The sequence below is a fragment of the Martes martes genome, assembly GCF_963455335.1.
Source record: "Martes martes genome assembly, chromosome: 3".
In the NCBI taxonomy this organism is placed as follows: Eukaryota; Metazoa; Chordata; class Mammalia; order Carnivora; family Mustelidae; genus Martes; species Martes martes.
The window spans coordinates 53,788,188-53,815,262 of NC_137890.1; the positions used below are offsets into that span (position 1 = coordinate 53,788,188).

The following is a 27,075-nucleotide window of genomic DNA, read 5'->3' on the forward strand; positions in this document are numbered from 1 at the left end:
CTAAGTACCTTAATTTATCAGGGCTCAATAAAAAGATCCTGAAGACAATAATTTCCTATGTAATAGAAAATTATGAACATATTTTCAGAATTTTGAAGAAGATTCAGTATTGAGTAATCTTCCTAGAAAAAAGTTTCATTTAAAATTAATATCTTGAATACTTGTCTTTTTTGTGATTCTTATGTAAGAAAGCAGGAAGGAGATACAGTTTAAAGCTCTATCCTACTTGTATTTAAATAGTGAAAGCCCAAATTCTGACTAAACTGTTGACTCAAGTGTGAATTCTTTAATTCCTTTTCTAACTTGTACGTTTTCCAGAGAACATACAAATAAATACATCCAGGAATTAATATTAACAAATTGGCTCTTTTGTACTTGCCTCTGCAGACAAAAAACAAAGGTAATATTTATATTGATTGTATTTGGATTGAGGTGTTGGTATTTTAAAATGCCGTGTACCCTAATGCTGTATAATCCTCTTGTCTTGCTACTTCCCACCTTAGTTTTTATAGATTTCTGTTTGAAATAATGTTTTATCTCAACGTCCTTCATGTAGACAATCATTTAAATATGGTGGGATATGAGATGGAACTGAATAATGGTGAAGAAAGGTATATCAAAGAATAATTTGCAAAACCTTTATGGCAGAAGTCATTTATTGAAAAAAATTAATATCTTTGCTATAAAATTTGTAACAGGAATATTTACTGAATGTTTATTTTGATGCATAAACCTGAATATTACATACCAAGTACAAGACAGCAGCACTAGCTTTTCCTTTATTTACATTTTTATGAAAATCGTTACGCAGTCCATGTTAAAAGAACTTATGATGGAGAATTGTTACATTAGAAAAATAATATTCTTGATAAAGCATTCTCAAGGAGTCCAAGGAGTCCAATCACATTTTCTGCCTCTTCAATAAGGCAAAAGTCCCTGGAATAGCATATAACTTAATTTACAAAATACAATAAATGTTCAGACACATATTCAAGTTTCCTTTTGGTATGATTTTTCCTCACTGTAAAATTACTTCTTATTTTTATTTTTGTTTTTATTTTTTTACTAAAACAGAAAGACTTTCAGGAAAATGTCATTGAATGATTTCAGCTATACATTACATATACAACTCTGCAGCCTAGCGACAACCATTGCTACACCGTCATTAACTTTAAATATTTTGCTGGGTGAGCTATTCTCAAATGTAGCATATTTTAAGATTTTGTCATCATTATGACTGTGGAATCGTTGGTTTTCATAGGAAACAGATCTGTCACAGTATGAAGCTTTGTTTTAGGGAACTGGTACACAAGCACATTTCCACTCACAGGAGAACGCCACAGATGTAACTGAAGTCGGGCCCCGACGGCTCCACGGGGGCCCCAGGCCGGACCATCCCCAGCCTCCAGTGCTCACGCTGCACAGCCCTGGCCCCGTCAGGCGCCTTCGTTTCCAGAGACTTGCCAGTTCTTCACAGTTAGGTCGTTTTAATTCCTTCAAAGGCACACAGCTTCCACCTTTTTTCCAGTGTTGCTCCCACGCCTGTGAATTCCTGTTTAAACATGCGTGGCAGCCTCATCAGAAGCATTTCGATTTCGTTTGCAGATATCTGTTAGAAAGAAAGAAAAGTCACTTTTGGAGACAAGAATCCTCAGAGAGGAGGCAAGGGGTTAGGTAGGGATGCACTTGCCCAGGGAGATAAATGATATGACTTGACTGTCAAGTCATGTGCGTGGGAGAGGAGCGCTGGTCAGGAGCTGTCCTGGTCTCCAACAGCTGGCAGGGCTGGGCAGGAGATGGGGTGCAAAGTCGAGGCTCACTGTTCCTGTGCATGGCTAGCCTACTGGGTAGTGTTATGCGTGAACAGCACTCCCCACCCTGATGTAAAAGGATATAAGAATGGGATTTAAGAGGGCTGAGAGCAAGTTCATCACCACTCCTGGTGCCCCCATCCTCTTCAAAAAGGTCAGCGCTTTTAGCTAACTCAGTGAGGGCCAGTGGGCATCTGGGTAGATTTCTGGCCACCCTAACTTCTCTTTCTTTAATTTTCACAGAGACCAGAAGATCATACAGGTTTAGAAAGAAATGAAAACCAAGAACCTACAACTTGAAAGTCTCAATATCCATTCTTAAAGTCCAGGTAGTTTTTTAAAAAAATTTTTAGGTTTTATTTAAGTAATCTCTACACCCCATATGGGGCTTGAATTTGGAACCCTGAGATCAAGAGTTGCATGCTCTTCTGACTAACCAGCCAGCACCCTTCCAGGTAGTTATTTCTTCTTTTAAATTAAAAAAATTTTTTTGAAGATTTTTTCTACTTATTTGAGAGAGAAAGATAGCAAGAGAGAGCACTGACTGGGGAAGAGGGGGAAAAGCAGGCTCTCCGCTGACCGGGGAGCCCAGTGTGGGACTCGATCCCAGGACCCTGGGATCATGACCCCAGCCAAAGGCAGATGCTTAACCGACTAAGCCACCTAGGGACTCTTATCCCCATCCCGGTAGATTTTTAATGCAGTTTTTTTTTCTTCCACCAGTTTTTCTTTATTACATACATTTTTATACCACTAATTCATTTTACCTCAAATAAAGGACAAAACAGCCATGATCCTTCTGATTTAACAGTCATTGTTCTCGTCTTCCTGTCTTTGTTTCCCAGCCCATGTGCTTGCATGGGGATCTCCTATAGCAAGGTGGCTAAGACCCTGGAACCAGGGTGCTAACATTTTTGTTTGAATACTGCATCTACTATTGTTACGAGTTAAATGACTCCAACCAAGATAATTAGTCTCTCTAAGTCTCAGCAAATGGGAGTAACAACATGTAATAAGGATGTATGAAGACTACTGGCTTAGCATAGATTTGGCACATAGAAATGTTTAATGAATCAGACCTATTATTATTTTTCATGTACTATCACTGGATAGATATCATTTTAGAGTCTACATTTTCTGTTTAACATTTAAATGTTAAACTTACTTAACATTTATATTAAAGAGGGACCAAATAGACCAGGAAGTCAAATCAGTTCATTTAATGTTCACATGAAAAAGATTTCACATGATACTTTCAATATTCCTAGGCCTATAACCAAAAGAAACAAAACAAAACAAAAAAACAAACACACACAAAAAACCTTTCGAGGCAGTCCTGAAAGTTGAAGTAAATTGCATTCTAAATTTTTGTGTGAATTATTTTGAAATCTGAATGCATTTTCCCCAAAAACCATGTTAAAGGGATTATTAGATTGCCAGGTCAGCCCACAAAAGCCTATTAAACAGATGATTAAAAGGCTGCATGTGATTTTGAAACTACTTCTTTCAGTGAGCACTGTGCAGAATGCCTTCACCAGTGTCCTCATTCCACTGTCACAGCACTTCTATGACATACATGGGGCGAAAATGTTAGGCTCTATCTTCATTTTATAGCCAAGAAAACAGAGTGAACTACAGAGGGTTAAGTGCTTTTTCAAAGAGGGAACTGGGAAAGAACCCACCACTTGTGCCTGGGAACTAGGCATTGGTATGCTTTACGTGCTCCGCATGATTTCAGCAAGCTGTGGGTGAAGAACCGGGAGTGTAGTGCTTTCTTTTGAAATATCAATCACCTGGGGTTTCTGTTAAAAAAACTCAGATTCCTTAGCCTCTTCTCTGGAGACTCTGATTCAGCTGATCTCGGGTGTAGTTCATAGACTCTATTTTTGATAATCATCCCAGGATATTCTTAAGATCAGGTATATTTGAGTTAAGAATGGGATTTTAAATCAGACAGGCTTGGATTTTAATCTGGTTTAGGCCAACCTGTGTAACCATGGGCAGGTCATTTAATAGCTGTAATTCTCAGTTGCTTCATGTGTAGAATAGAAGTAATCTCTCAGCCTGATCGTGAGGATTATACATGAAATGTACCACGGTACCTGGCACGAGACGCTTTCTCTTTCTCTACGTACCAGACAATGCTGATAGAATACGACACTGATACCAACCTCTTTGTGGTAGGTGGGTCAAGCTCTGTGCTCCTAAGCCAAAGCAAACAAACACAGAGAAGTGTGTAGTCAAACCCACTTTCACTTGGTCCAGAAGGCAGTTTTCTGAAGCCAAGTTATTCTCTTAACTTCCTTTCTTTCCTTTGAAGGAGGATGGCACAGGTCGTCAACAGTAGGCTCCGGTCTCCCCTCAATTCAGGTGATACCCCTGAGAGGAGCTGTCCTTCCCCAGATCAGGCAGAGCCACAGAGAAGCTGCCAGAGCCCCAGGTTAAGAGCCAGCCCATCTCAGGTTTATTTTCAGGATAACCATCAGCTCCCTTGGAAAAGTAGGGAAAGGAGCTTTGTGGTGTTCATTAGGAAGGAGAGAAAAAGCTAAATTCTTGAGGGTAAAATAAAGTTTTGATGTAAAGATAACTATCTATGCAGGCAGTGCCCCCTAGCAGCTCTGTAGCTGATTGGGAGAAGTGTGACAACTCCTAAGTCCTCGCCAGACTCTTGAAAACACTTCTGTTAATTCTCACTATACTCTCATCCAGATAGATTAGGGACCTTGTGCAGGGTAACCCAGGCACTGAGTGGAGCTGGGCTGCAGATCCAGACTCCTTGGCCTTGTTCTGAAACACTGATGCCAGCCGCCACGGCGGGGGTGGGGAGGGCGCAGGGGACTGTCTCCCTGTTGGGGGAAGGGGCCCACGGGGAAGGGGTTTGTGTACTGGAGGGCAGGTCTGTGATGAACAAGACTTCAGAGTGTTATGAGTGTCAGTAATGAGAAACTGAGAATTCCCAGCTCAACCAGCTCAGACACATTCCAGTGCTAACGCTTGGGTGCCCCCACAGAAACCTTCACCAAAATAGTCAGCAAATGGTGAGGAATCTTGTTTTCCACAGTGCCTTTTGACCCGAATTGAGACTAGAACCACAGAGGAAGCTGGAGTAGCCTGCTGGAGGAGAGAGGCAGCCCCCCCTTCTTGAGTCCTCCCTGGGGGGGCCAGGTACTGAGCATGAGCATAACGTGCATTCATTCTCTCAGCTCTTTAAGCCCGTGAACAAACTCCTCACTTGCTGGAAGAAAGGAATGTGGAGGGAAAACATTTGGAATCCAGTCATGGAACAACCATTAACCAGCTTCATCGACTTGTCTAAATCACTTAATCTCTTTGGGTGTTCCCTCATTTGTAAGACAAGGGAACTGGAAAGAAATCCCTGGATGTTCTAAGATCTTGGATTTGGGTGCTGGCCCTGCCATCTGTTAGCACCGGCCTTTGGGCAAGCTACTTAAAATTCATGGGACCGCTAGGTTGCTGCAGAGCTCTCATACTGACAGAATGGGCTAGATCTCCTGTGTGCTTTAAAGCACAAATGGCAACTGATACGCAGTAGCACGTGCTGTGCTGTGTGTACTCTCCTGAGTGCTTCTCGTGTAATCAGTCATTTATTACACACAGTAGTCCATAAAACCCATTTTACAGAGGGTAAAACTGAGGCACAAAGATGTTAAATAAATCACTAAAGTCCCCACTAGTAAAACTGGGATTTGAAATCCTTATGATTACTTAGTTTGGATGACCAATTAGCCATTCCTTAGATTTTGCCAGAACCGGAAATTAGCATAATGGAAATTAGTGTCCTCAAAAGTAGTTAATGCTGAGTGGCTTTTGGTATTGCAAGGTAACCACCTGAATATGGACAGGGATGTGTCACAAATACAGACGAGACCACCTCAGAACTATCCGAAATCTCCATTTAATAAGGCTCAAAGATGAATTCCAGAGCATTTCCTTAAAGATGTTTTGTATCTCATGCCAGAGGAAAGATCAAGGAGAAACTGCTTTTAAGTTAGTTTGATGGTTTTTAAAACTTTCTCTATCCCGACAGAATAACTTCGATGATATATCACATTTTGGGATTTTTCAAGACAAAGAGCAAATTTAATTTGTCCTTTTTTTTTCTTTTTTTTCACCCTGTGGCCAAAGAGTTTTTACTTTTGCCTGGACAATATCCTTTATCTTCCTACTTATAATTTCTTGGTTTCGAGAACTGAAAGAGTCCTGGAGTCCCCACGTAAGACAAAGCCAGATCTCACCGGTTAAGCTCTGAGTGAGATGTACCCTAACCTGACCTCAAATCCGTTCTGAGCTCAGGACTTCTAAGCACCTGTCTGTCCTGGATGGAGGCCACTGGGGGTCAGGGAAGGGGGTACTCGGCCAGCGGGTGATGTGGGGCTTTGGATGCCAAAGCCAGCCCTGTTTTGAAGGTTCAAATACACGTGGTTGAGAGACCTCTGTATGGCATTACCATCTAGATTAGAGACCTGTGCTGTGCCTGTAAGATCTCATTTACCCGTACACCATGGTGCTCTAGAAAGTGGGGACGATGGTCACAGATGTGATGCTTTCATCACCCGCTTCCTCAGCTGGCTGTTGTCCCCAAAAAATTGGTGGTCTGTGTATTTTCAGTCTTTGATGTTGTCAGTAGATCCCTGGCCACCTCTGTTTTGTTTAAAATTTTCTAATTCTGACATCTGTTCTTTTAGAAAGGATTGATTTGTTCTAATTAAGGGGAAAAAAAAAAAAGATGAGAGGGAATAAAGGCTCCATGTAACCAAAGGGCTTGTGTGCTGCTAACACTGTGGAGGTAATTTCTAAGATCTGCTTGATTTATTTTCTGATTTGCTGACTCCAGCCCAAGCCTACTGCTTCCTTGCCAGGCCTCTAAGCATGTATATAAATTGACACAAGCAGACATAAATCAGTTTTATTATGGGGATGGTTGGCTCCATGTCCCATATCAGTCAGGCAAGAGAAGCTGAGTGATAAGGGGTTCTTGTTTGAGGCACTGAAAAGACCTGGCATAGGCTTTGTCAAGGCTGAAGAGTCAGGGAAGCCAATTGCAAAACCAAATTTCCTTCCATAGGATAAACTGTTGGCTTTTAGTGCACATTTAAATCTTGTTCATTCTTCGTATCCCTGGGCAACGCATGGCATCAGCACACAGACTCCTTGCAGTAAACTTTTGCAGAGAGAAATGTGGAATATGGATGCAGAAAGAAGAGAAGGGAAGGGAGGGAGGGAGAAATAAGGAAAGAAGCTAAACTAAGTAAGGAATGATGAAGACAGAAGGAAAGAACTAGAGAGAAGAGGAACAGGGAGGGAGGGAAGGAGGAAAAGAAAGGAAGAAGATAAACAGAAGGAGGAAAATGAAGGATCTGGATGGAAAATGAGAGGAGGAGAGAAGGGAGGGCAGAAGGTGTAAGGTGGGGCGGCAATGGCGACAGCACCCCAAAGGGAGGTGTGAGAGTGAGCGCACACTCAAGGATATCTCCTGGTAAATATGGTTCACAGGGACTTCAACTTCACCCTTTTCCAACTTCTGCCCCACTAAAACGCTGCCTGCCCAGTATAGCCCTTCATTAGTTCATGTCTGATTATCCAGTTATTCTCATAAATATTCTGGCATTTCCTCAGTTAGACTACAAACTTTTTGAGAGTTATGTTCTTTCTCAGATTGCTTTTGTGCTCTGGCCATCCCTGTTCCTCCCTGATCCCTAGGACATGCTGGGTTCACGAAAAGCAGGGAATTATCCCAGTGTTCACTGGGTCCCTGGTAATCGTGTCAGTTTTTCTTGCTGTGTGTGAGCAACTTCCTTTTTATTCTTTACAGAGCCAAGTACTGTTACCCCCAATGCTTCATTTATCATGTGCTTTCCAGAGGTGTTGTCATATCTAAAAAACACACTCATTATAGCCTAAACAATAGAAAACTCACTCACTCGTTAACATACTATGACAGGTGGTGATTTAGGAGAACACTGGAATATACGTAATACTGAAGACTTTTCAGAGTGGAGGGGGGAACCTTAACAAACACCACCGAGAACATTCTAACTATAGTCTAGGAAGGAATGCTCTCCAGTTATGGCAATTTGAATCTCCTTGGAACTGACCAGATATTTTAATTTTGTGTTTCTAGAGGTATGCTCTTAGTACAACATGCAAATGGCTTGCTCCTCTGGTGGGAGATGTACATGCCTATGGCCCCCAAGCCCATCAGTGAACAGTGGTGTCCTGTCAAAACAACAGGTCTTTGTAAATCCTCCAGTATCCACGGCCATATTATGTTGAATCTGGTTTTCAGAATCAAATCTACTTGGTGCGCGTGGGGAGGAGGCTATACTTATGTAGAGGGGATAGCCAGACCATTTAGGAGAACTTAAGTCTGAAAGAATACGTAAACTGGGGGAAAAGCAGAAGAATGCCTCCTCTTGACTGTAAGACAGGATATGCTCATCTGCTAACGCTCCACTAAATGTGACTTTCTTGCTACTCAGGGTCAGGGAGCGGGCTTGAAGGGCTCCGGGCTGACCTGGGGGTTCTCTGTATTGATCGGAAACCATTTCAGGATAGTGCTGCCTTCTTTGAAGAGCTTACCTGCCTGCACCCAGGGCACAGTTTTTAACTCGGCGAAGTTTTAGGAAGCCATCTCCCCCCACCACCCTTCTCCTGCCTTCCTCTGAGTGAATCTTTGTGATGCGGTCATATGGTGACATTCTGCTGTAAGAGGACTAAGTGAATGCAAGTGGACGGTTTAGAAGAGGCTGAGAAAAGAAAAATATGCAAATATCATTATCAAGAGCAGGAATAATATTTAACTGGAAAATGGCCTATTACTGGGCTATACAGTTTTAGGAGCCATGTGCAGTTCACATGCCCAGCATAATTTAAATTAATTCCTGGCTCTCCTTCCATTTCTAATCATTCTTATACTCGTATGTGGCCTTTGGGGAAATCCTAATAAAATCAGTTCCATTACAGGCTGGATTGATTGAGCCTGCTTTCCTTGCTCTCGTCAGCACTGGAGTAGCCAGAACCTAAATGTTAACTTTATAATTGTCATAATGGTGATGTTGTCCGATGTCAAACCGGGTTGTTCTAATCGGAATTTTAAAAAACCCATCTTACTAGAACCAGCGAACCCTCCGTGTGTCGTAGAGGCTAAACTGAATCCATTGCCTTCATGCAACATTAACCAAAACTTAGTGGGGTCTTGGTGACCCCCAACTCCTTCTGATTAACTAGAGGCAGGTGCACCAGGCTGTTGCACTGGAAAGCCTCTGAGTCCGTGGGCTGGTGGTGGCTCCACAATTCTGAGCCTTCTGGCCGCTGATACAAGGACAAGGCCCTGGTGGGTACTTAAAGGGCAAACCTCTCATTATTTTGTTTTCTGCTTAAAGCCCTTAGGATATGGAATTCCAGTTTAGAGCAATAATTTGGTCTGTGGATTAGAAAGTCTAAATACCCTTCAGCCTCACTGGGATAGAGAGAATATTTGGTCTAATTGCTGGCATCTAGGAGTTTTAGAGCACTTTTTCTATATAGTTTTTACTACAGGCATGAGGAAACAATCTGACAGCTCTACTGAACATTTCATTCAGGAGATGGAGGGCTGTGTGGGGAAGACCCTGTGTATTTCCTCCATGAAGGAAGTATTTTCTTCATTATCTTCTAAAATAAAAGTACCAGTCTGAGATAAAGTAGAATTCCCTTTAACTGAATCCCTTCCAGAAAGGCCAATCATCTAATGGTCAGAGACCAAGTGTGTGAATTTTCTCCTCAGAGACTACAGAAAGAGACCACACAAATTTTGCCTGAACAAATGGATGATGGACACTCTGTTATGATGGTTAGAATAGAACAATTCATTATTTATCACCCTACCAGGTGATTTTACACCCCTCACCCCAACACACATGCGCGCGCGTGCACACACACACACACACACTCACTCTCACAAACTCACGTATATACTAAAACAACAACTGCGTCCCGACAAAGACTTCCCACTTGGGATTTCCAGGAGGGGAAGGAAAGCGATGTCAACAATGCAAGGAAAGGATAATAGCAACAATAGGACTAATTTCTTGAGGACTTATTCTGTGCCAAGCCACTCTGGTGAAAGCAGTATTTCATTTAATCTTCCAGGCAAAGGGAGGGTTGATACTAAGAATGAAATTGGTGAGGGTAAAAAGCAAAGAAGCCCTTCAAGAAAGCTTAATTTCAACAAAGTAACACTGTATAGCTGACCCTCATTTTATCTGAATTAAAATAAGCGTTTTCTATCCCTCCCTGTCCATGAGACGGAAGGCCACAAGACAATAACGTGTGTGTGAACTTTCAGAATCTTATAATCTTCTCAACCCCTTTCACTCTGTTTTGGTTTACCCTATTACCAGCTGTGAGAGATGAAAAGGGCATGAATCCTGTGACTGAAAAATACTTTTTGTTCCAGATGATTCTCTCAGAGGGGAAGTATAAGACCCATTAGAAAGGTTAAGCAGTTGTGGGATCATGAATTGGTAAGATAATTTAACTCCAATTGAGAGCACAGTGCAGTCATTTAATTTATACTGGCCATTGAAGATTTAGAATGGCTTGTATGTGTGTGTAGTCAGGGTCACAGAACTGTGGGCCAGGGTCCTGGTCCTACACGTCCCGTGCACTTTGTTGCACTCTGTGCAAGGGCTTATTTCCATTTTCCCTCCCAGCAGGACATTTAACAAGCAACTCAGTGGCCGCCTTCAATTCTTTGCTTCTCTGTCCATCCCCTTCCAAGGCTTTCCCCGGCAATGCTGCTTAATGACGTGACTTTATTTCAACAGGGCCCCCTCTCATTGTTCACTGGAATTTGATACAGAAATTGATACACACATTGAACCCTTTGTGTCTTTTCTCTTTTAGAACACAACTACTGAAGTGGGTTAGGAGCATAGCTAATTTGCAGATGAGGCCGACTGAGCCTCAGAGAAATGAAGAATGATGTCCTGACTCTGGGCGTCACACTTGGGGGGGGGGCACCGCTGAGAATAACTTTGTGGTCATTTTTTCCATTTAGAGAATAATGCTGAAAAACAACCATTAATACAGTTTTCTTGAGAGTCCTATCAGATCTTTATGTTATTTGAGGTGATTTTCCCTCTATCGTGGGGAGTCTTTACCACAGAATCCTGTGAGAATATGGTCTCACAATAATGCCCCATTAGCCACCCTGACCTGATTTCTGCCTGTTTCAGGAACTTTCAGGCCGACCTGTAATTTTCAGTCCCTCATATGCTTTTCAGAGTAATTTGGCATCTGCTGAAAGTCATTGTCATTTTAGATAACTGCTCTTCTTTCTATAAAGACAAAAGCAAGTGAAAAGAAGACAGCTATCTGACCAAAACGGAGGTCCTTGTGGAAGAGTACTGATGAAACTCCAAATGCTGTTCTATCCCCAAGGCTGCTCCCATCGGCCCACCTGCAGCCAGCAGTCAACATGCTAAATCTTAGCAGTGCGGGTCCCCTGGAGAAAGAGAATTTACCTTGGAGTCCAGCTGCTGCATGTATGACCAAAGGTACTCTATATTGGCTCCAAAAGGATGGACGTGAAGAAACGTTGATATGATGCCTGAATTAAAGAGACAAACAGTGGACATCACTGAAAGGTAAGTAAGAGTCAGAGTCAAATAATGTCGTCTAACCCTGTAATGGTTTCATCAGGCTGTGTTACGGTCTCACCACTGTAACAGCACTCAGCAAGCACTCAGTTAACAGCCTGTTCTGAAACAGTCCTAGAAACGTGGCGAACAGAACACTCTAGCTCCTGGAATGATAGTAGTTAGAAAAGCTAGGCTCAGAGATAATATATAGATGAATAAAGGTATTTGCTAAACAAAGACTCCTGGAAGTATTTCAACTACCAATTTTATGCTTGATTTACCAATATAAAATTGTAGTTATTGGGAGGATAAAATTCTCTTTTCTTTCCCTCGATGGACTTCGCAGTATGAAAATGGCTCATAGAGCTGTGTCAGAGATCGCACGGCCTCTGATTTCGCTGATAATTACAGCTGCTAGTTACGAGAAGTATTTAATCCATATTTCCTGTAACTGCCACTGAAGGAAGCCCAAATCCTTTCTGAAACCTTTATTTCCCCCCTGGTTGTTGCTGCTGTGTAAACAGAGCCAGCTCTCCCTCTCTCCTCCTCGCTGCTGTAACTTACAGGATCGTTTAAAAACGCCCGGGAATGGATGGTTTGGCTGGAGTCTGATTCTAAATCAGAAGTCTTTTCAGTTGTGAAAATCAGCTGTCAACATGGTACTGACAAATGAAAAGCGGGGTATTCGGTGTCAGGGCTGAAGTAAAAGCATTCCTGTTCTCCTCTTCCTGCTCCCATATCCAAAATCAAGACTCCACAGATCGTACGCTGCTGTTTGCTAGGAAACTGTGTTCAGACTTACATTTTTTTAGTTCTCAGTAGACTTCCAGATGAATTAAATCTGAGGATAAGCCCTCATGTTGTTTATTGGGCCACTTTGATGCTTGAGAGGCTGAGGTCAAGAGAAAGACCTGCACTTGTCTGACGTGCACGCAGGACGAGCCCTTGAGACATCGCTCTTGCGTGAGGTCATCCTGGGAATTGCAGGGGGACCTTGGGTTGATCTGGGATGGGGTCTGGTTGCCTCCTGATCTCCTGTGTGATGCTTGGGATGCTCTGGGATGAGTGTCCATTTTCAAGCAAAGCTCCCAGTTCAGCCTTTATCTGAGGATAGAGAACCAAAGGGTCTAGCCCGCACTCTCAAAGACCTGTCCTCAGAACGCTGCTGTTGTGAGGTTCATAGTGGTTGACAGAGAAATGAAGAAGATGGAAATAATTCATTATTTCTCCTCAGTTTTCAGAGACTGACCCCATTTTTCTTGAGATATAAAGAACTACCATTTTATTCTGAGATTATGTTCTTCCTTTTTTTGCTAAAATGCCCTTTGATGAAATAATGGCCATGTAAAAGGTACTAATGGCAGTTTTAATATCTTTAAGTGGCAAATAGCTATTTTAATATACTTAAGTGGAACTGTTTTGTTCCCCTCCTACCACTTTATTTGTTAATTTATATTTTAATTTTACAGACCTGGCAACTACTTTCCTGTGTTTCTGAGGTTCTCAAATCCGGTGAGGTGGCACAGTAAGTGATTCTGTTACTAATGAGTTAAAATACAGAAGCTCATGAAGGACTTACTTAAAAAATTAGTTAGAAGTATTTAAACAATAACATGTAAATTTGCATTTATTAAGTGGGAGAGGGGGCAGAATTTTTTTTTTTAAAGATTATTTATTTGACAGACAGAGATCACAAGTAGGCAGAGAAGCAGGCAGAGAGAAGTGGGGGAAGCAGGCTCCCACCGAGCAGAGAGCCCGATGTGGGGCTCGATCCCAGAACCCTGGGACCATGACCCGAGCTGAAGGCAGAGATTTTAACCCACTGAGCCACCCAGGCGCCCCGAGGGGGCAGAATTCTTAAGGGGAAAGTCCTATTGCAGGATGGTGAATGGGGTTCTCCCTCCTGTCCCAGGCTGAGGGCAAGTGGTGCTCTGTCCACTAGTTTCCACAAGGAGCCTCTGACAAATGGTAGGTGGGCCTTTCCCCCACCTCCATTAGAGGACAAGGGGGAAGAATGAGTAGTCATCTCTGGCTTTGTGAAAGGCGAACCTGTTCCTTTCTTCTCCTGGCACACAGGTTCTCCCAGGCAGGGAGGGGGTGCTTCAAGAGAGTGGCTCCGAGAGCCAGGAGGGGTCCTGCAAGACAGGGGCAGTAGTCCCTTCCTTGGTGGGAAGGAAGCAGCAGACTGACTGATCAGCCTTCGGGGTGACAAGGATGTGTGTGTTTCCCATGAGGAGCAGACATCTTAGAAGGTAGGGAAGTTTTGAGCAGCCTTAAGGAGTAAACTACCCCAAGGGCACTAGCAGATAAATACATTTTTCATTATTAAAATCTCTACTGAACAGAGACTCCTCACCATCTCCTAGATAACCCACAGCCTCTCCTATATATAGCCACAGGAATGTGATGTGAAGTTAAATGTCTTCCGTAGAATAAACAGAATGAGTCAGAAGAGGGCTGGGATGGGGAGAATGGGGAAGAGGTTGATAACTTTTGGCCTGGGAGATGAAGTACTGAAGGAGGAAATTTAGGAATACCAGTAATGGGAGGACCTGGAGTGGCTGCTTTTGTTGCCCTCTGTGATGTTGATACCCCTTTGTGTACATGCTCCCTCAAGAGTTACAGTCTGACCCTTAGGCCCATTGTTGGGTCTGTAACCCCAGGGAACTTTGCCCTTAACACTGTTCTGGTTCAGTATTAGGAATATAGTATACATTTACAATAAATGTATATTGAATGAATTTACCCTCTAGAAGTAAGACTGGCCAGTATACTTCCTTAAAAATTTCTACTGTTCTATTCATAAATGGAGATAAATAAGAACCTTAAAAATTGCACAGTACTTGGGGCACCTGGGTGCCTCAGTGGGTTAAAGCCTCTGCCTTCGGCTCGGGTCATGATCCTGGAGTCCTGGGATCGAGCTCTGCATCGGGCTCTCTGCTCAGCCAGGAGCCTGCTGCCCCCTCTCTGCCTGCCTTTCTGCCTACTTGTGATCTCTGTCTGTCAAATGAATAAATAAAATCTTAAAAAAAAATTGCACAGTACTAACCAATAATGTAGTAGTCTTCCAAAAATCAGGTAACTTTGAGGCATTATTCACTGGTGATTCCTGTCCTTAACTCATCTACTTTATGGATTCAGGACAGAGCAACCTGAATGTTTTGGGCGTGGAAACTTTTTTATTGAAACACTTTCCTGCTCAAAAAGTAAAAAGAAAATGCTTATATGATTTCTATATGTCTTTCTAAAATCAGATTAGAAATCCTAACCCAGACATGAATATCTTTCCTTAGGAGGGTATTGAAAACCATCACTGTGGTAGCTGATACCAATTAGCTTTTCTTTAAAAAAAAAAAAAAAAAAAAAAATCGAGCAATTGCCACTAGATTCATCTGGGGCCAAAGTAGGTAGTTAAAGGTTTTGTTTTTTAATCTTTATTTATTTGAGAGAGAGCACAAGCATAAGCAGGGGGAGTGGCAGAGTCAGAGGGAAAAGCAGGCTCCCCATTGAGCAGGGAGCCCAATGCAGCTGGATCCCAGGACCCCAGGATTATGACCTGAGCTGAAGGCAGATGTTTAACTGACTGAGCCACCCAGGTGCCCCCAAAGTAGGTAGTTTAAATAATAAAGGCTTCAAGCACTTCCTATGGATGGCAACTAAGCTATTCAATATTGCTAGAGATACAGCAGAAATGGGAAACATTAGTCATATCCTCTGGAGTACTGTGCCCCTCCTCTTCCCTACTCCCACCCTACTGCTGCCCATCACAGTCTCATCACAGAAGCATTAGTCATGCCATTTGAGAAAACGTGGTTTCTCAGCCCTGGTTTGGGATTGGATTCATGGGCTGGGTGAGGTGGGGCTTCCTGAATAATCAATTAAAGCCTCTTTGTAGCTCCTTTAAAAGAACTAGGATATTTCCTGAGAATGGAAGAAAGGACAGGTGTCGCTCATAATCTAATGAGCAATGCCGCAAACCAGAAACTGGAGACTCCTCTGGGAGGGATCTAAGAGCTTGGTTAAACACACTGACAACCGAGGGTGGAGAACGGAGCCAGGACTGAACTGCTGGATCTCCAAAGGGACAGACTCAGTCCCTGGTCTTGGATATTTCCATGGAGAAGCGGAAGTCTCCATATTTAAGGATGGGTTTCCCAACTAGGAAAATACAAGTGTAAGTAGCTAATTTAAATAAATTTTGAAAAAGGAACAGAGAAGGCCGTCAGTACTCTTGAGCTTTCTGCATATTTCAGGACCTTAAAAACTGCTTTAGAAAGACCTATAGACCAGCTCTGTACAACCTGTGGCAAGCCCCTCATTAGGAAGGCCCATTTAAATAAGGACATAAAAAAACATTTTGAGCTTTCTCCATCAAAATCATTGAGTTTATTCTCATTTTTAGACCTCACTAAGACCAAGGAAGCAGCAGCATTTAAATTAGCCAAATAGTGCTAGATTTTTACTGCTTCATTCACTCTTCTTTAAGCATTTCCTTAGCAACAGTTAGCTGCCAGAGTGCTAGGGACACAGCATTGCACAAGACAGACAAGGTTTCTGCTCTGGGGGAATTTATATTCTAGGTAAGTTACAGAGGATAAACACAAAGATTAAAAATAAAGGAAATATTTTCAGGTAGCGGTAAACATGGTGACGAAACAGGCTCAAGCTTGGTGGGGTGCTACTTCACACAGGAAGGTGGAGTGAAGGTAAATTTTCCTGTGTCAGATGGAAAGGAGCCAGCCACAGGCAGCCTGGGGAAAGATTATTCCAGGTACAGTCAACAGAATGCGCAAAAGACCTGAGGTGGAGATGAGCTGGCAGGAGCAGACTTGGCTGGTGAGTGGTGGTACAGCGTGCATAGGGAGCCAGATCACTTAGGGCTGTGAATTGACAGAGGAAGGGATGTGGATTAAATTCTAAAAATAGCAGGAAACCAACAGAAGAGTTCTAAGTAGTGGCATGATATGATCTGAATTATGTTTTTAAAATTTCATTCAAGTTGCTGTTTGGTGAATAGATGAAAAGGAAACTGGGAGACCATTTAGAAGTGTCTGCACAAGACCTGAAGTGGTAGGGCGCCTGGGTGGCTCAGTGGGTTAAAGCCTCTGCCTTTGGCTCAGGTCACGATCCCAGGGTCCTGGGATCGAGCCCTGCATCGGGCTCTCTGCTCAGCAGGGAGCCTACTCCCTCTTCTCTCTCTGCCTACTTGTGATCTCTCTCTGTCAAATAAATAAAACCTTTAAAAAAAAAAAAAAAAAAAAGACCTGACGTGGTAAGCAGTGGTCTGGACCAAAGGGTAGTGGGCATTGAAGGTAGAGCTGGTGGAAGGCTTGTGAGTGGTAAGGGCTTGGGAGGAGGAGTTCTCACTGTTTGGCTTGAGCAGCTAGCAATACCGAGGAGGAGCACATTAGGGCAGAGAAAAGGGGGAATCAGGCGTTCTCTTCTGGGCTTTTTAAATTTGAGATGTCCATTAGCATCTAAATGGAGACACCAAATGGTAGTTGGAGATGGTATCTGGGAATCAGTGGCCACAAAAAGGGATTCGAAGCCAAAGTGCACATTGACATTCCGTAGGCAGAGAAGAGGCCTCAAGCCTGAACCCCAAAGAAGCCCAAAATTTAGAGGTTGAGGAAAACTCATCAAAGGAATCTGAGTGGGATTGATCAATTAGAAAGAATGGTGTCATGATAGCTAAGAGAAGAAAGTATTTCTGCTCAGAAGATGTGAGGAGTCCACTGTATAAAGTGCAGATGACAAATGGAGGGAGTTGAGAAATTGGCAACATGGCATGCCCTGGTCATGTTGACAGAACGACTTCAGTGTGAGGTGCCAGCCATCCTGGAGTGGTGGCCAGAGAGGGAGCGGGGGGCTGAGGGATAGAAGCTGTGAGTGTAGACAGTGCTTTACAGAATTAGGCTTGGATGGGGAGGAGGGAAATGGGCTGCTGGAGTCAAGACAAGTTTTCCTTCTCTTCTGTTTTCAAGATAGTAGAGTTCACGTTCATATGCTGAGGGTATGGGCATCTGCTTACATGTAACATCACCACCCAAAGGGCAGTGCAGCTTTCCTAATACTCCTCATAGATTACAGAGTAGTGAGGTGAAGACAACCATCTAATCAGACCTCCTAGCTTTGGACAGTGTGAGGAATCAGATCCGCCATGGATCAGTGACTTGCCCGGTGAATCGATGCTTCCATTTGCCTGTACTCAGAACGGGCCTCCCTTGCTGAGGGCTGTTCAGGGATCATCAGGTACTGTGATTTGTCACAAGGCCAATCGATCCCACTCCCATCTTTTTTTCTGATGGACCCCTCTATTTTAAACAAGTTTATTGGTTACCTGTTGAGAACAAAATATCAGTTTGTATATTCATTTTGGTCAGATGGAATCCTACCAGAACAGACTCCCCTTCCTCAGGCTGCTTGGAGTTTCATTCTAAACTCCCTGTGTCAGCTTGTAACATCCTGGCTGAGATTAGCCTTCCCTGTGTCCACACTGGCTGATGGTCTCCTGGGGACTTCAGATATCTCTAAGGCCTAGTAGCTTGCTGGGGGAGAGGGCCTCCCAGGGAGTTCCAGGAACCTCAGCTCTGCAGAGGAATAGCTGTCTTTCTGGATGGTTCTGTCTTGCTGAAAACCAAGAGAGGCCTGACCAGAAGCCAGCCTGAAATGTTCTTGCCTCTTGTTGCAGCCTACAAGGCTTCATGAACACTGAACCGGAGAGGCAACCGGGAGGGTGCCGTGTGAAATCTGGGTTTCCCACTAAGCCACGAGCCTACAGGTATCTGTGAGCAGCTGCAGGGCGCTAAACCGATTATGGGAACTGGGCCGAGGTGAGGCTGTGAGTGAGGGGTAGTCGGACCTGACACTGTGATTAGTCTCGTGCTTCTCAATGCGCTGGGATTCTGAAAAGCTTTAATTTTCCAAAAAGCAGTTTGGTCCATGTATCTGGTGAGTACCGTACTTGATCTTGCACATTTAGGTTTTTTTTTTTTTTTTAAATTTAAAGAAATTTTAAAAGTCTGTCAGTCTTATTTTAACTAAACCCCTGAGACTATATCTGGTCCCTTCAGTACTTTGTTCCTTGTGTCTGAAAGACCTTGACAACTCCTTTATCCCTTCAGAGAAACTCTATGCATCCTTGAGGGCTTGTTTGACTGTCCCTTCTTCTAACAAGGCATCTGTAGGGTAAGTAGCCCTTTCTTGGGATTTCTGATTTTAGTACAAACTATATTTCATTGTCATTAACTGCTTTCTTTCTCTCTAGTCTATGACTTCTTGAGGGAAGAGATCATCTGATCACTACTGTTGGTGAACACAGGTTTGGGCACATGGCAGGCCACTGGTTCTTAAAACATGATCCCATCAGTGCCTGTTTGAGTGTCACCTCGGATGTCAGTTTTACAATAAACATTACCTGGGGCAGGGGGAGGCAGAGATTCTGCCTTTTAAACAGACTGCCCAGATGATTCCTTTCCACAATGAAGACTGGTAATTTTTTAGTAGGCTCTTGACAAATGTTTGTTGATTTATTGATATGGACATTTGTGTCTTGGAAGCAAGATTTAGGTCAATGACTCATTCTTTATGGTCAGTAGCTTTCAGAGAAGCACACACTTCCCAGATTACTTTTCTCAGGTGCAGCCTAAATACAGCCTCGACTCCATTCACTGAAAACACCAACAGTCCACTCATCTGCTTCCTAACACCCATGTATCAGGGGGAATGTTCCTGTTCAGATAGAGACTGGTTGTGCGCAGACGGGTGAACCAGTGGTAGGGGTGGAAACTGGGGGGGGGGGGGGGCACTGATGGGAGGCAACATCCTGGTTCCCCGTAACATGTATGTCCTGATCCGTAGGAGTCAGGGTGATCTGTAAAGAAGTTTGCCTTATCGTTAAGAATTTGCAGCTGGTTTTAAATCACAGGTCTGGGGAAGTTCTGAAGAAAAGATACTTTATCAACAGAGCTGTTAAAAAGGTTTTGACTATATCGGGGTGGGATTTACAGTGATGACTAGCATCGACAGGGTGCCAATCAGGGCTGCTAGGACTGGAAATCTACTTTATTAGAATTACTTAAAAAGAGAAGGTGGAGTGATACAGACACAGAGTTATACTGTTCGCATCTCTTCTGAGCTATCTGCCTATCAATAAAAATTCTTTTGATCCATTCTTCATAACAATAGCTAGTGATTTCCAGAGCTTTGGTTATAAATCAAAAGTATTGTCTCCTTCTATCGCATATAAGTTCAGTGAATGCCAAATCCAAGTGTAGGCCAAATGTGAAGAGGACTAGGAGGTTGGGCTTAGATGCTAGACAACATCAGGCCGACCTAAAATGTAGTTACCGTAGAGTTGTGAGCTATAAAATAGTAAAATATCTATATAATATAGATATAAAATAGCTATAAAATAGCATTGCCCTCCATAATCATGTAATTCTTTTAGATCTAATTATATGTTAATCTGTCTTTACAAAGATTGATTATAAAATAATCCAGAAATCAAAATAATAAAGTGCTTTTTAAGGACCCGTCTTTTTAGCTGAGTTGGAATATAGCATTTAATCCTCATTAATTGTCAAGCAGAAAGTTTAGCAGAATGGTTGAACTGTCAAGGACTCAATCCAAATCTGCCAGACTCCAAATAATATCAGTGAAATCCCACTGATGGTCTGTGATGTATATTTACCTTATGTCTTAAAGACTTCAATTTTATAAAAAGGACATGAGAATGTGTAGAAAGAAAACAGACTTTTGCCAGATATGTTAGTGTCACAAATAATTAGCATTGCTTATTGTTTAGGAAGTTCTAGCCTCAGTTTTATGTTCTCTGTATGTAGAATCTATTTGAATAGCTTATTTCTCACTCCCTGCTTCTCTTCCAGGAAATCAAGATTTATGCCACTGTGCTTTTTTATATAACATTTGTGTGTCCCAAGAGTGTTATCTGAATATATTTGCATATAGCATTTAATATAGGTACCCAGATGTGATGAAGATTTTGCTAGTAAGTATTTCCAATTCAAGGGAGATTTTTGCTATGCTCCTGGCCTTCTAGGCTGATTTGGAGCAGGCCCATTGTACCCTCTATATGGGCTTAATTATTCCAAGAGAAGATTCCAGGGAAATTGCAAAGAGTATTCCGGACCTCTCCAGATATAGCAGAAGTCCAGGGGACTCCCAGAGTCATTCTACCTACAAGTGTTCTTCAGGGAAGAGTAGCGCCAGCACCAAAAACTCCTTTCTCTGTGTAGTTTGGTTCAAAGCAGTTTGGGATCCCATAGTCTGTCATTCTGTCCCTGTCACAACCCTTATCTAGATTCCAGAAGCTGCAGGAGAGGTCTTTTTGGTCCCAACATTCAGGTTTCTACAAAGTATGGATGGCCAAACTCAGCAGAGAGACACACTTAATCGCAGCATCGATTTTGCCAGTCTTAGAAACTGTTTTCTACCTTGGCTTTCCTCTGGATTACCCTGTCGGACGACAAGTGTAAGTACCTGAGCATTTTGGGGGAGGGTATGGATTGGAAAACACATCATCTTAAAACTTATATTAAGGTAAAGTAAGATAAAGTACCAAGGTAGAGAGGTAATGGAGAAATGAAGGGAAAAAAAGAAACTCCCAAGTTTATTTTAACCAAAAAACTTGAGTCTCTAGCCTCCCTTCTACCTTAACATTCTCATATAGTGATCAAAAGGAGTGTCAAAAGCTAATATAGGTAAACCAATTCGAAAGACCAAAAATGAGGAGGAAAATCCTGGAAAATTTAGAGTTGGTTGTGCCTACTTTTTTTTTTCTTTTTCTTTTTTTTTTTAACTTATTCATGAGAGACATAGAGAGGTGGAGGGAGTCCGATGTGGGACTCGATCTCAGGACTCTGGGATCATGACCTGAGCTGAAGGCAGATGCTTAACCATCTGAGCCACCCAGGTGCCCGTTTGTGGCTGCTCTTTATTGAAGATTCTGACTTACTAAATTTTTTTCCTTTCTCATATACTTGTGAATTTTCCAATAGTAAAGACCTAAGCAGAGATAACATGTTATAAATTATCTACTCCTATTAACCTATGTTGTGTAAAGCAGATCATCTCTTAAATTTTGAGGTAGCTGATTGAAAAGAAAAATGTGTATGTGTGTAGTACTATTTAGGAGACAGTGTAAGTAAACTGTGTTCTCCAAGGACAAAATACATGGAGAAGTACTCTTTAGTGAGAGGCATGAAATTTTAAAAAATGGAGACTCATTCCCATTTTTTAAAGCTTGAAGTGGTCTGTATTATTCACACTTAGAGAAGGAATGTTTACTGATCATCATGTGCTTTGTTCACACCCTAAAATCATGGGGAATATCACAACTTTGTCACACTGAGCAAAAGAGAAACAGTTGTCAGCATTTGTCACATTTTCCAATAGAAGAAAAATCCAGTTGCCAACTACATACAGGTTCATTTTGGGTTCCTGGAACTGATAACACATCAGCATGTCTTATGAAACTTGTGCATGGCACGTTATTACAGCTGTATATCATCAGAGAGAGAAAAAAATAATTGGTTTTCCTTGGAGTATCTCTAAGTTGATGTCATATTCAATAACCCTGTAGTTGAAAAATCTATATATGATGGATGAAGTTTGGACTATCTTGAATTTAATTCCTCCTGTGCCAGCTTCTACAGGCCCTGGTGTACCTGTCATTTTGAGGTGAGTGCATGCATTATTTAGAAAATGCAGCCAGGTGCTACTTCTGCCAGAATACCAACTAGAGAAGAACAATTTGTCTCACATGCACAACAGCCTCATTCTTCACTCTTAACAGTGCCAAGGAGGAGCCAGTTTAAACTTGGAGCCTCACACCAGGGTCAGTGCCAAGGCGCAGCTTGAATCAGTGCTGGGCATCACAGAGCGAGGAGGACAGCTTCACTTTCTCTAGAGTGAGGACTATGGAGACAGCCCTTAAACATACCAGCTTCCACAGTGGGGACCTAGGCACATCACCAACATATCCTCATCAAGAACTCTTCCTTGTGAGAGTAAGTACTACTTCTGGATCTGTGTGCTCATGAGGACTCTCAAAAAGAGATCAGTTAGAGCTTTGTCTCTGGTCCAGACAAAAAAAAAAAAAAAAAAAAAAACCAACCTAGATGTATTTTGTGGAGCAAATAACAGTAAAATTTTCCCTTCCTTCCCCTTCCTTAGTGGCCAGCTCGTTTTATTTATCTTGGTTAAATGGATCCAGACGTGGGCAGGGAAGCCTGGATTAGCCTAGCAGTGGTAATCCAGATGTCCCTATACCATCAGCATTATAGGGCTGACCTCAGGATGCAGCCTCTTTTGATTCTGGGGATCTGGCTTGATTTGCAACTTTTGGATTGGATGCAACCTGGCCTTCCAAATTTTGGAATTTAGGTTTGTAACATGTGAGATGCAAAATCATCGGTCATCTTGTAATCAGTTTTATGTTGTACAGCCAACTAATATACACGGTTACAGAAGAGCAAAACCCCTTAGTTTGTATGTCTCTAATTTGAAGTGTAAGTATAATAATATCTTGACGAAGTTAATCTCACCTCTGACCAGAAAGCAAAGCTTTTTCAATTGTTAATAGTAAACTAACTCACCTCCAACACATTATTTAAGACAAAGGATGAGGAAAACAATTTCCTTACCGATTAGTAGAGCTTCTTTCTCTGATTTTAAGCCTTGGCTTCTTTTTTCAATATTGTTCTCTCGGTCTTGGTTGACCAATGCAACTGTCAACACATTGATTTCCTATGAGGTTAAAAAACAAAAACCATATAGGCATGCATGTAGATTTTGTGCATTTCAGTAAAAGCCACCAGGTCTTTTCAACTCAATAAATAAGGTCATCACTTCCATTTATAACTGAACATCAACTTTTATAAATAATTGATCTATGTGCCCAGAACAGAAAAGTAATACTAAAACTTAGGTTCCTAGTTACTGCTCCCAGCAAATCAAGTAACTATGCAAAAGTGGCAAATTTGGCATAAATTATCTTGGGTTTTTGTCCAATGTGTTGATTAAACTCTGTTAGCAAAGACTGATTGACTGTAGTTACTTTAACATGTTTTTATTTCAAATATAAAAAACTTCCCCAAAAGCATGCACAGACTGATTTATATTACTATGCTAGTAACTTGTATGAGTGTGTGGGGAAATAGGGCCTATTGGGAAGGTGAGATAGGATTGTTATTAGAAGTGTTTACATTGAATAAAATATATGTCCTTATACACAACTGGGAAATGTAGATAAAGCAAAGATTGAGAAATTCTTTTCTTTGGAAACTAAAAATGAAGAATTGTACAACAAACCAATAACATGTAGAACACTTAAGTTGAACTATTTTTAGTTCTTCCAATGGTCTTTTTTATTTAGAAACAGAGAAAAATATTTAACTCCTATTCTCCCAGACTTTGTATTAGGACTCAAAATGGAGAATGATTTAATAGAAAATCAAATGTAATGACTAGAGACCTACATATATGGGTTAGAATCATTAGGGTAGTTGAGTTTTGGAGGAAAGCTTCTCACTGAAAGACAGGTCTCAAAGAAGGATGAGCATACTGAGCAAAGAGTTAAGGATACTCCATTAGATGATGCCACAAGGCTAGAGGTTAAACATAGGGAAGGATAAAGGAGAACTTAGAAGGTCTGGGCAGAAGGTTTGGCAGGTGTTGCCAGGACTAGAACTGGTTACAGATATTGATCTAGTTAATACAAATCAGTAAAGTTGGACAGATAGAAGAATACAGAAAATTGTTGGGGAACATGTTGAGCATGTGAGTAGCACAAACCCCATCTGAAGGCATTCAAATAAAAGAAAAAAGAAAAACTTCAGTGTGTGTCAGTCCCAAAGTTCCATGAGCTGTGTTTAACCTATGAGCTGGTACTTTATAAATCAGGGGTAATTAGAAATTGCCAGGAAAGAAGTCTCTGCTAAGAAATTGCAATTGGCAATATTTGGTGAGCATTTTGGAGGTTCCTCTAAAGGTCAGATTTAACTGCTGAAGACAGAATAAGAGGTGAAGGTGGGTGTAAGGTAAAGAATTCAGGGAATCACAGTGATGTGGTAATAGATCAGAGGAAGATGCTGGTTGGCTAAGAGGGTACCAGTGAGGACTGAGGCTGATAACAGGAATGTGCCCAGGAGGATAGGAATCAGAAAGGGTTTAAGGAATGGTCCATAGAAAGGCTGGAGCCAGCCAGACATAAAAGACCATTAGAGATGAAAGATGCTCTTATACTTCCAAAAAGGGATCTTGGGAACCAGCACTGGGAGAAAGAGAGTCCAGAATTTTAAAACCAAACAAACTCAGTGATTTATGTAGGTGAGCTCAGAAAAGGAGTTTCAGGAAAGGTAAAGGAATTCCCTCTGTGATGAAATACCATATGGATATGTTTTAAGGGCTAGAAGAGTTCTGGAGGAAAGAGATAGAAAGATATTACCTAGGAGGATGATAGTATTATTTAAGAAATAATGAACCCAAGGGATCAATGGAAACAACATCTCTCAAGAAACGGTGATCTGTTCACAGCCTGGATGATAACTGGAGCCAAATGAAATTACTGAGAAGAGTTTAGCAGACAACAGGCCCACATTAATTGACAGAATTGAGTGGTGTCCTGGAGTCATCACACAGTTGAGGATCCAGGTTTTAGTAAGGGAGAGGGACCACAGAAGGCAGGCAGGACCTACAGAACCAGCAGGAAATGGCAAGGACAGAACAGAGACCATTCAAAGGGTTTATTAGGCACTTGTCTCATATTCAGAGCTGGCAAGGACGTTGAGCAGATCCCAGCAAATTCTACAAGAAGCCAGATACAGCCTACCACTGACTGATTCTCTGATGATGATTTAGGCTTGGGTAAATGAGAATGGAAAGAGATGAGTCCTAGGAAATATCTTTGAGATTGAATTTTGCATCAAGTGCTCTGCTGCCCACAAATGTGTTCCCTGGCACGGTCATTTTCAGTGACTCTGGAGTGGACAAACCTCCCTGTGAGGCTTCAGCAGCATCCACTAGGCCTGGGCCTGACAGAGACCCGAGGCTTGGGAATGCTTCCATCTTCGGGTTCCACTGTGGGTTCTGCCCAGGGTGGATATGTTGCTGCTTTTCTTTCCCCTTTCTGGAGAAGAACTATTCTGGGAAGTGGTACAGGACCTAATGAAGTGGACCAGGCAGGCTCCAGGTGGTGCTTACATGCTGTAAAAAGCTGGTGTCAAGAACTGGCAAAATGGGAACGGTCATTTCCTTTAGAGTGCAAGGCATGTCCCAGCAAACTGAGAGACCTGGGTCCACAACATCATGGGTAGAGCATACCAGCCTGTGGCCACTCAAAAGCATTACTATTGGCCAAGTGTCCTGGAGCCCAGGCCTGTCACAGGCATGGTACAGAAGCTCAGACTTGGAGGTTCTGGTCCAAGATGGCAACACCGACTCTGAACACACCTCCTCCAGAGAACACACCAAGTTACACCTATTTATAGAAGAATTCCTCCTGAAGAAGAACTAAGGCCTGACTGAACAGCCTCTGGATGACAAAAGACAGGATGGCAAAAGAGATCAGTAAGAGACCGGTAAGGAAGGGAGCTCCCAACCCCCACGCTGTGAATGGCACTGGGGAGGGAAAGTACTGAAGACCTGGAAGAAATCCCTTACAATTGGGCACAGAAAAAAGCCATGGTTTAAGAGAGTGACTAGTGTCTAAAAGAGCCAGCCCTTGAATGCCACCAAATGGAAAAGCTGTGGGAACACACTCTGAGTCAGAGAGACTGGAGAACAACACGGTTTATACCCTACCCCCCAACCTTAAAAGCATAGACCAGATCAGGGTCCAGTCTCCATAGCTGGCTTGGCCAGCTCAGCAAACCCCAGGCCCCCGAGGCAAATACCAGCTTCAGATGGTGTGGCACAGAAAAAAAAGAAAAGCCATAGTTTAAAAGATCAACTGGCCTATTAGAATGCCAGCTCTAAAACTGCCAAACAGTAGGAGTAGCTGCTGGGGTGCTCTGCAGGTGGGAGGTTGATAAACATAGTCTACACTCACTACCCCTCGCACACACCTTGAAAACACAGAATGATGCATGGTCCCGGTGGCCTACGGGCCTGCTGCCTTGGTAAGCCCTAGACCTCTGACTCACACCAGTACCATCCAGCCCACCAAGGCAGCCAAAGGGATGCCCTTGGTTAGCACTACAGCTCTAGCTCATGCCAAGGTCACAGGCAGAAAGCACCCCAGAACACTCAAGGGGCCCATACCACTTTGCCTTCAGATGCCTTGCTAGGGTGCCTCCAGTGTAGAGTGCTCCAGAACCTTTGGCTAACATCTGCTTGAGATCCAACTGCCCTGCCAGGGTGCCCCCAGCATGTAGTACCCCAGGAACCCCCAGCCCACGCCTGTATCAGTTCCATTTATCCTCTGTACAGAGCACCCCAAAAACACTCTTGCCCACACTGGCCTTGGCTCCAGTTGCCTGGCCAGGGAACCCCCTCCACTGAGTACCCAGAGACACCCCATCTTATACCCAATTCAGCTACAGCTGCCATGTTGCCCTCCATGTAGAGAGCCCTGGGACAAACTGGCTTGCAACTGCTTC

General features: G+C 42.6%; 1 protein-coding gene across 1 annotated transcript in view; it reads right to left on the minus strand.

Moving 5' to 3' along the window:
- Positions 1-626: 626 nt before the first annotated feature.
- Positions 627-27,075, minus strand: part of ENOX1 (ecto-NOX disulfide-thiol exchanger 1) — a 560,820-nt gene continuing 534,371 nt past the window's right edge. Inside the window, exons 17-19 of the mRNA XM_080798203.1 lie at positions 23,122-23,224; positions 11,339-11,424; positions 627-1,609 (exon numbers count right to left, since the gene is read on the minus strand). Coding sequence (XP_080654329.1) covers positions 1,478-1,609; positions 11,339-11,424; positions 23,122-23,224 — 321 coding nt within the window. The 3' untranslated portion in view covers positions 627-1,477. The remainder of the gene's footprint in view (positions 1,610-11,338; positions 11,425-23,121; positions 23,225-27,075) is intronic.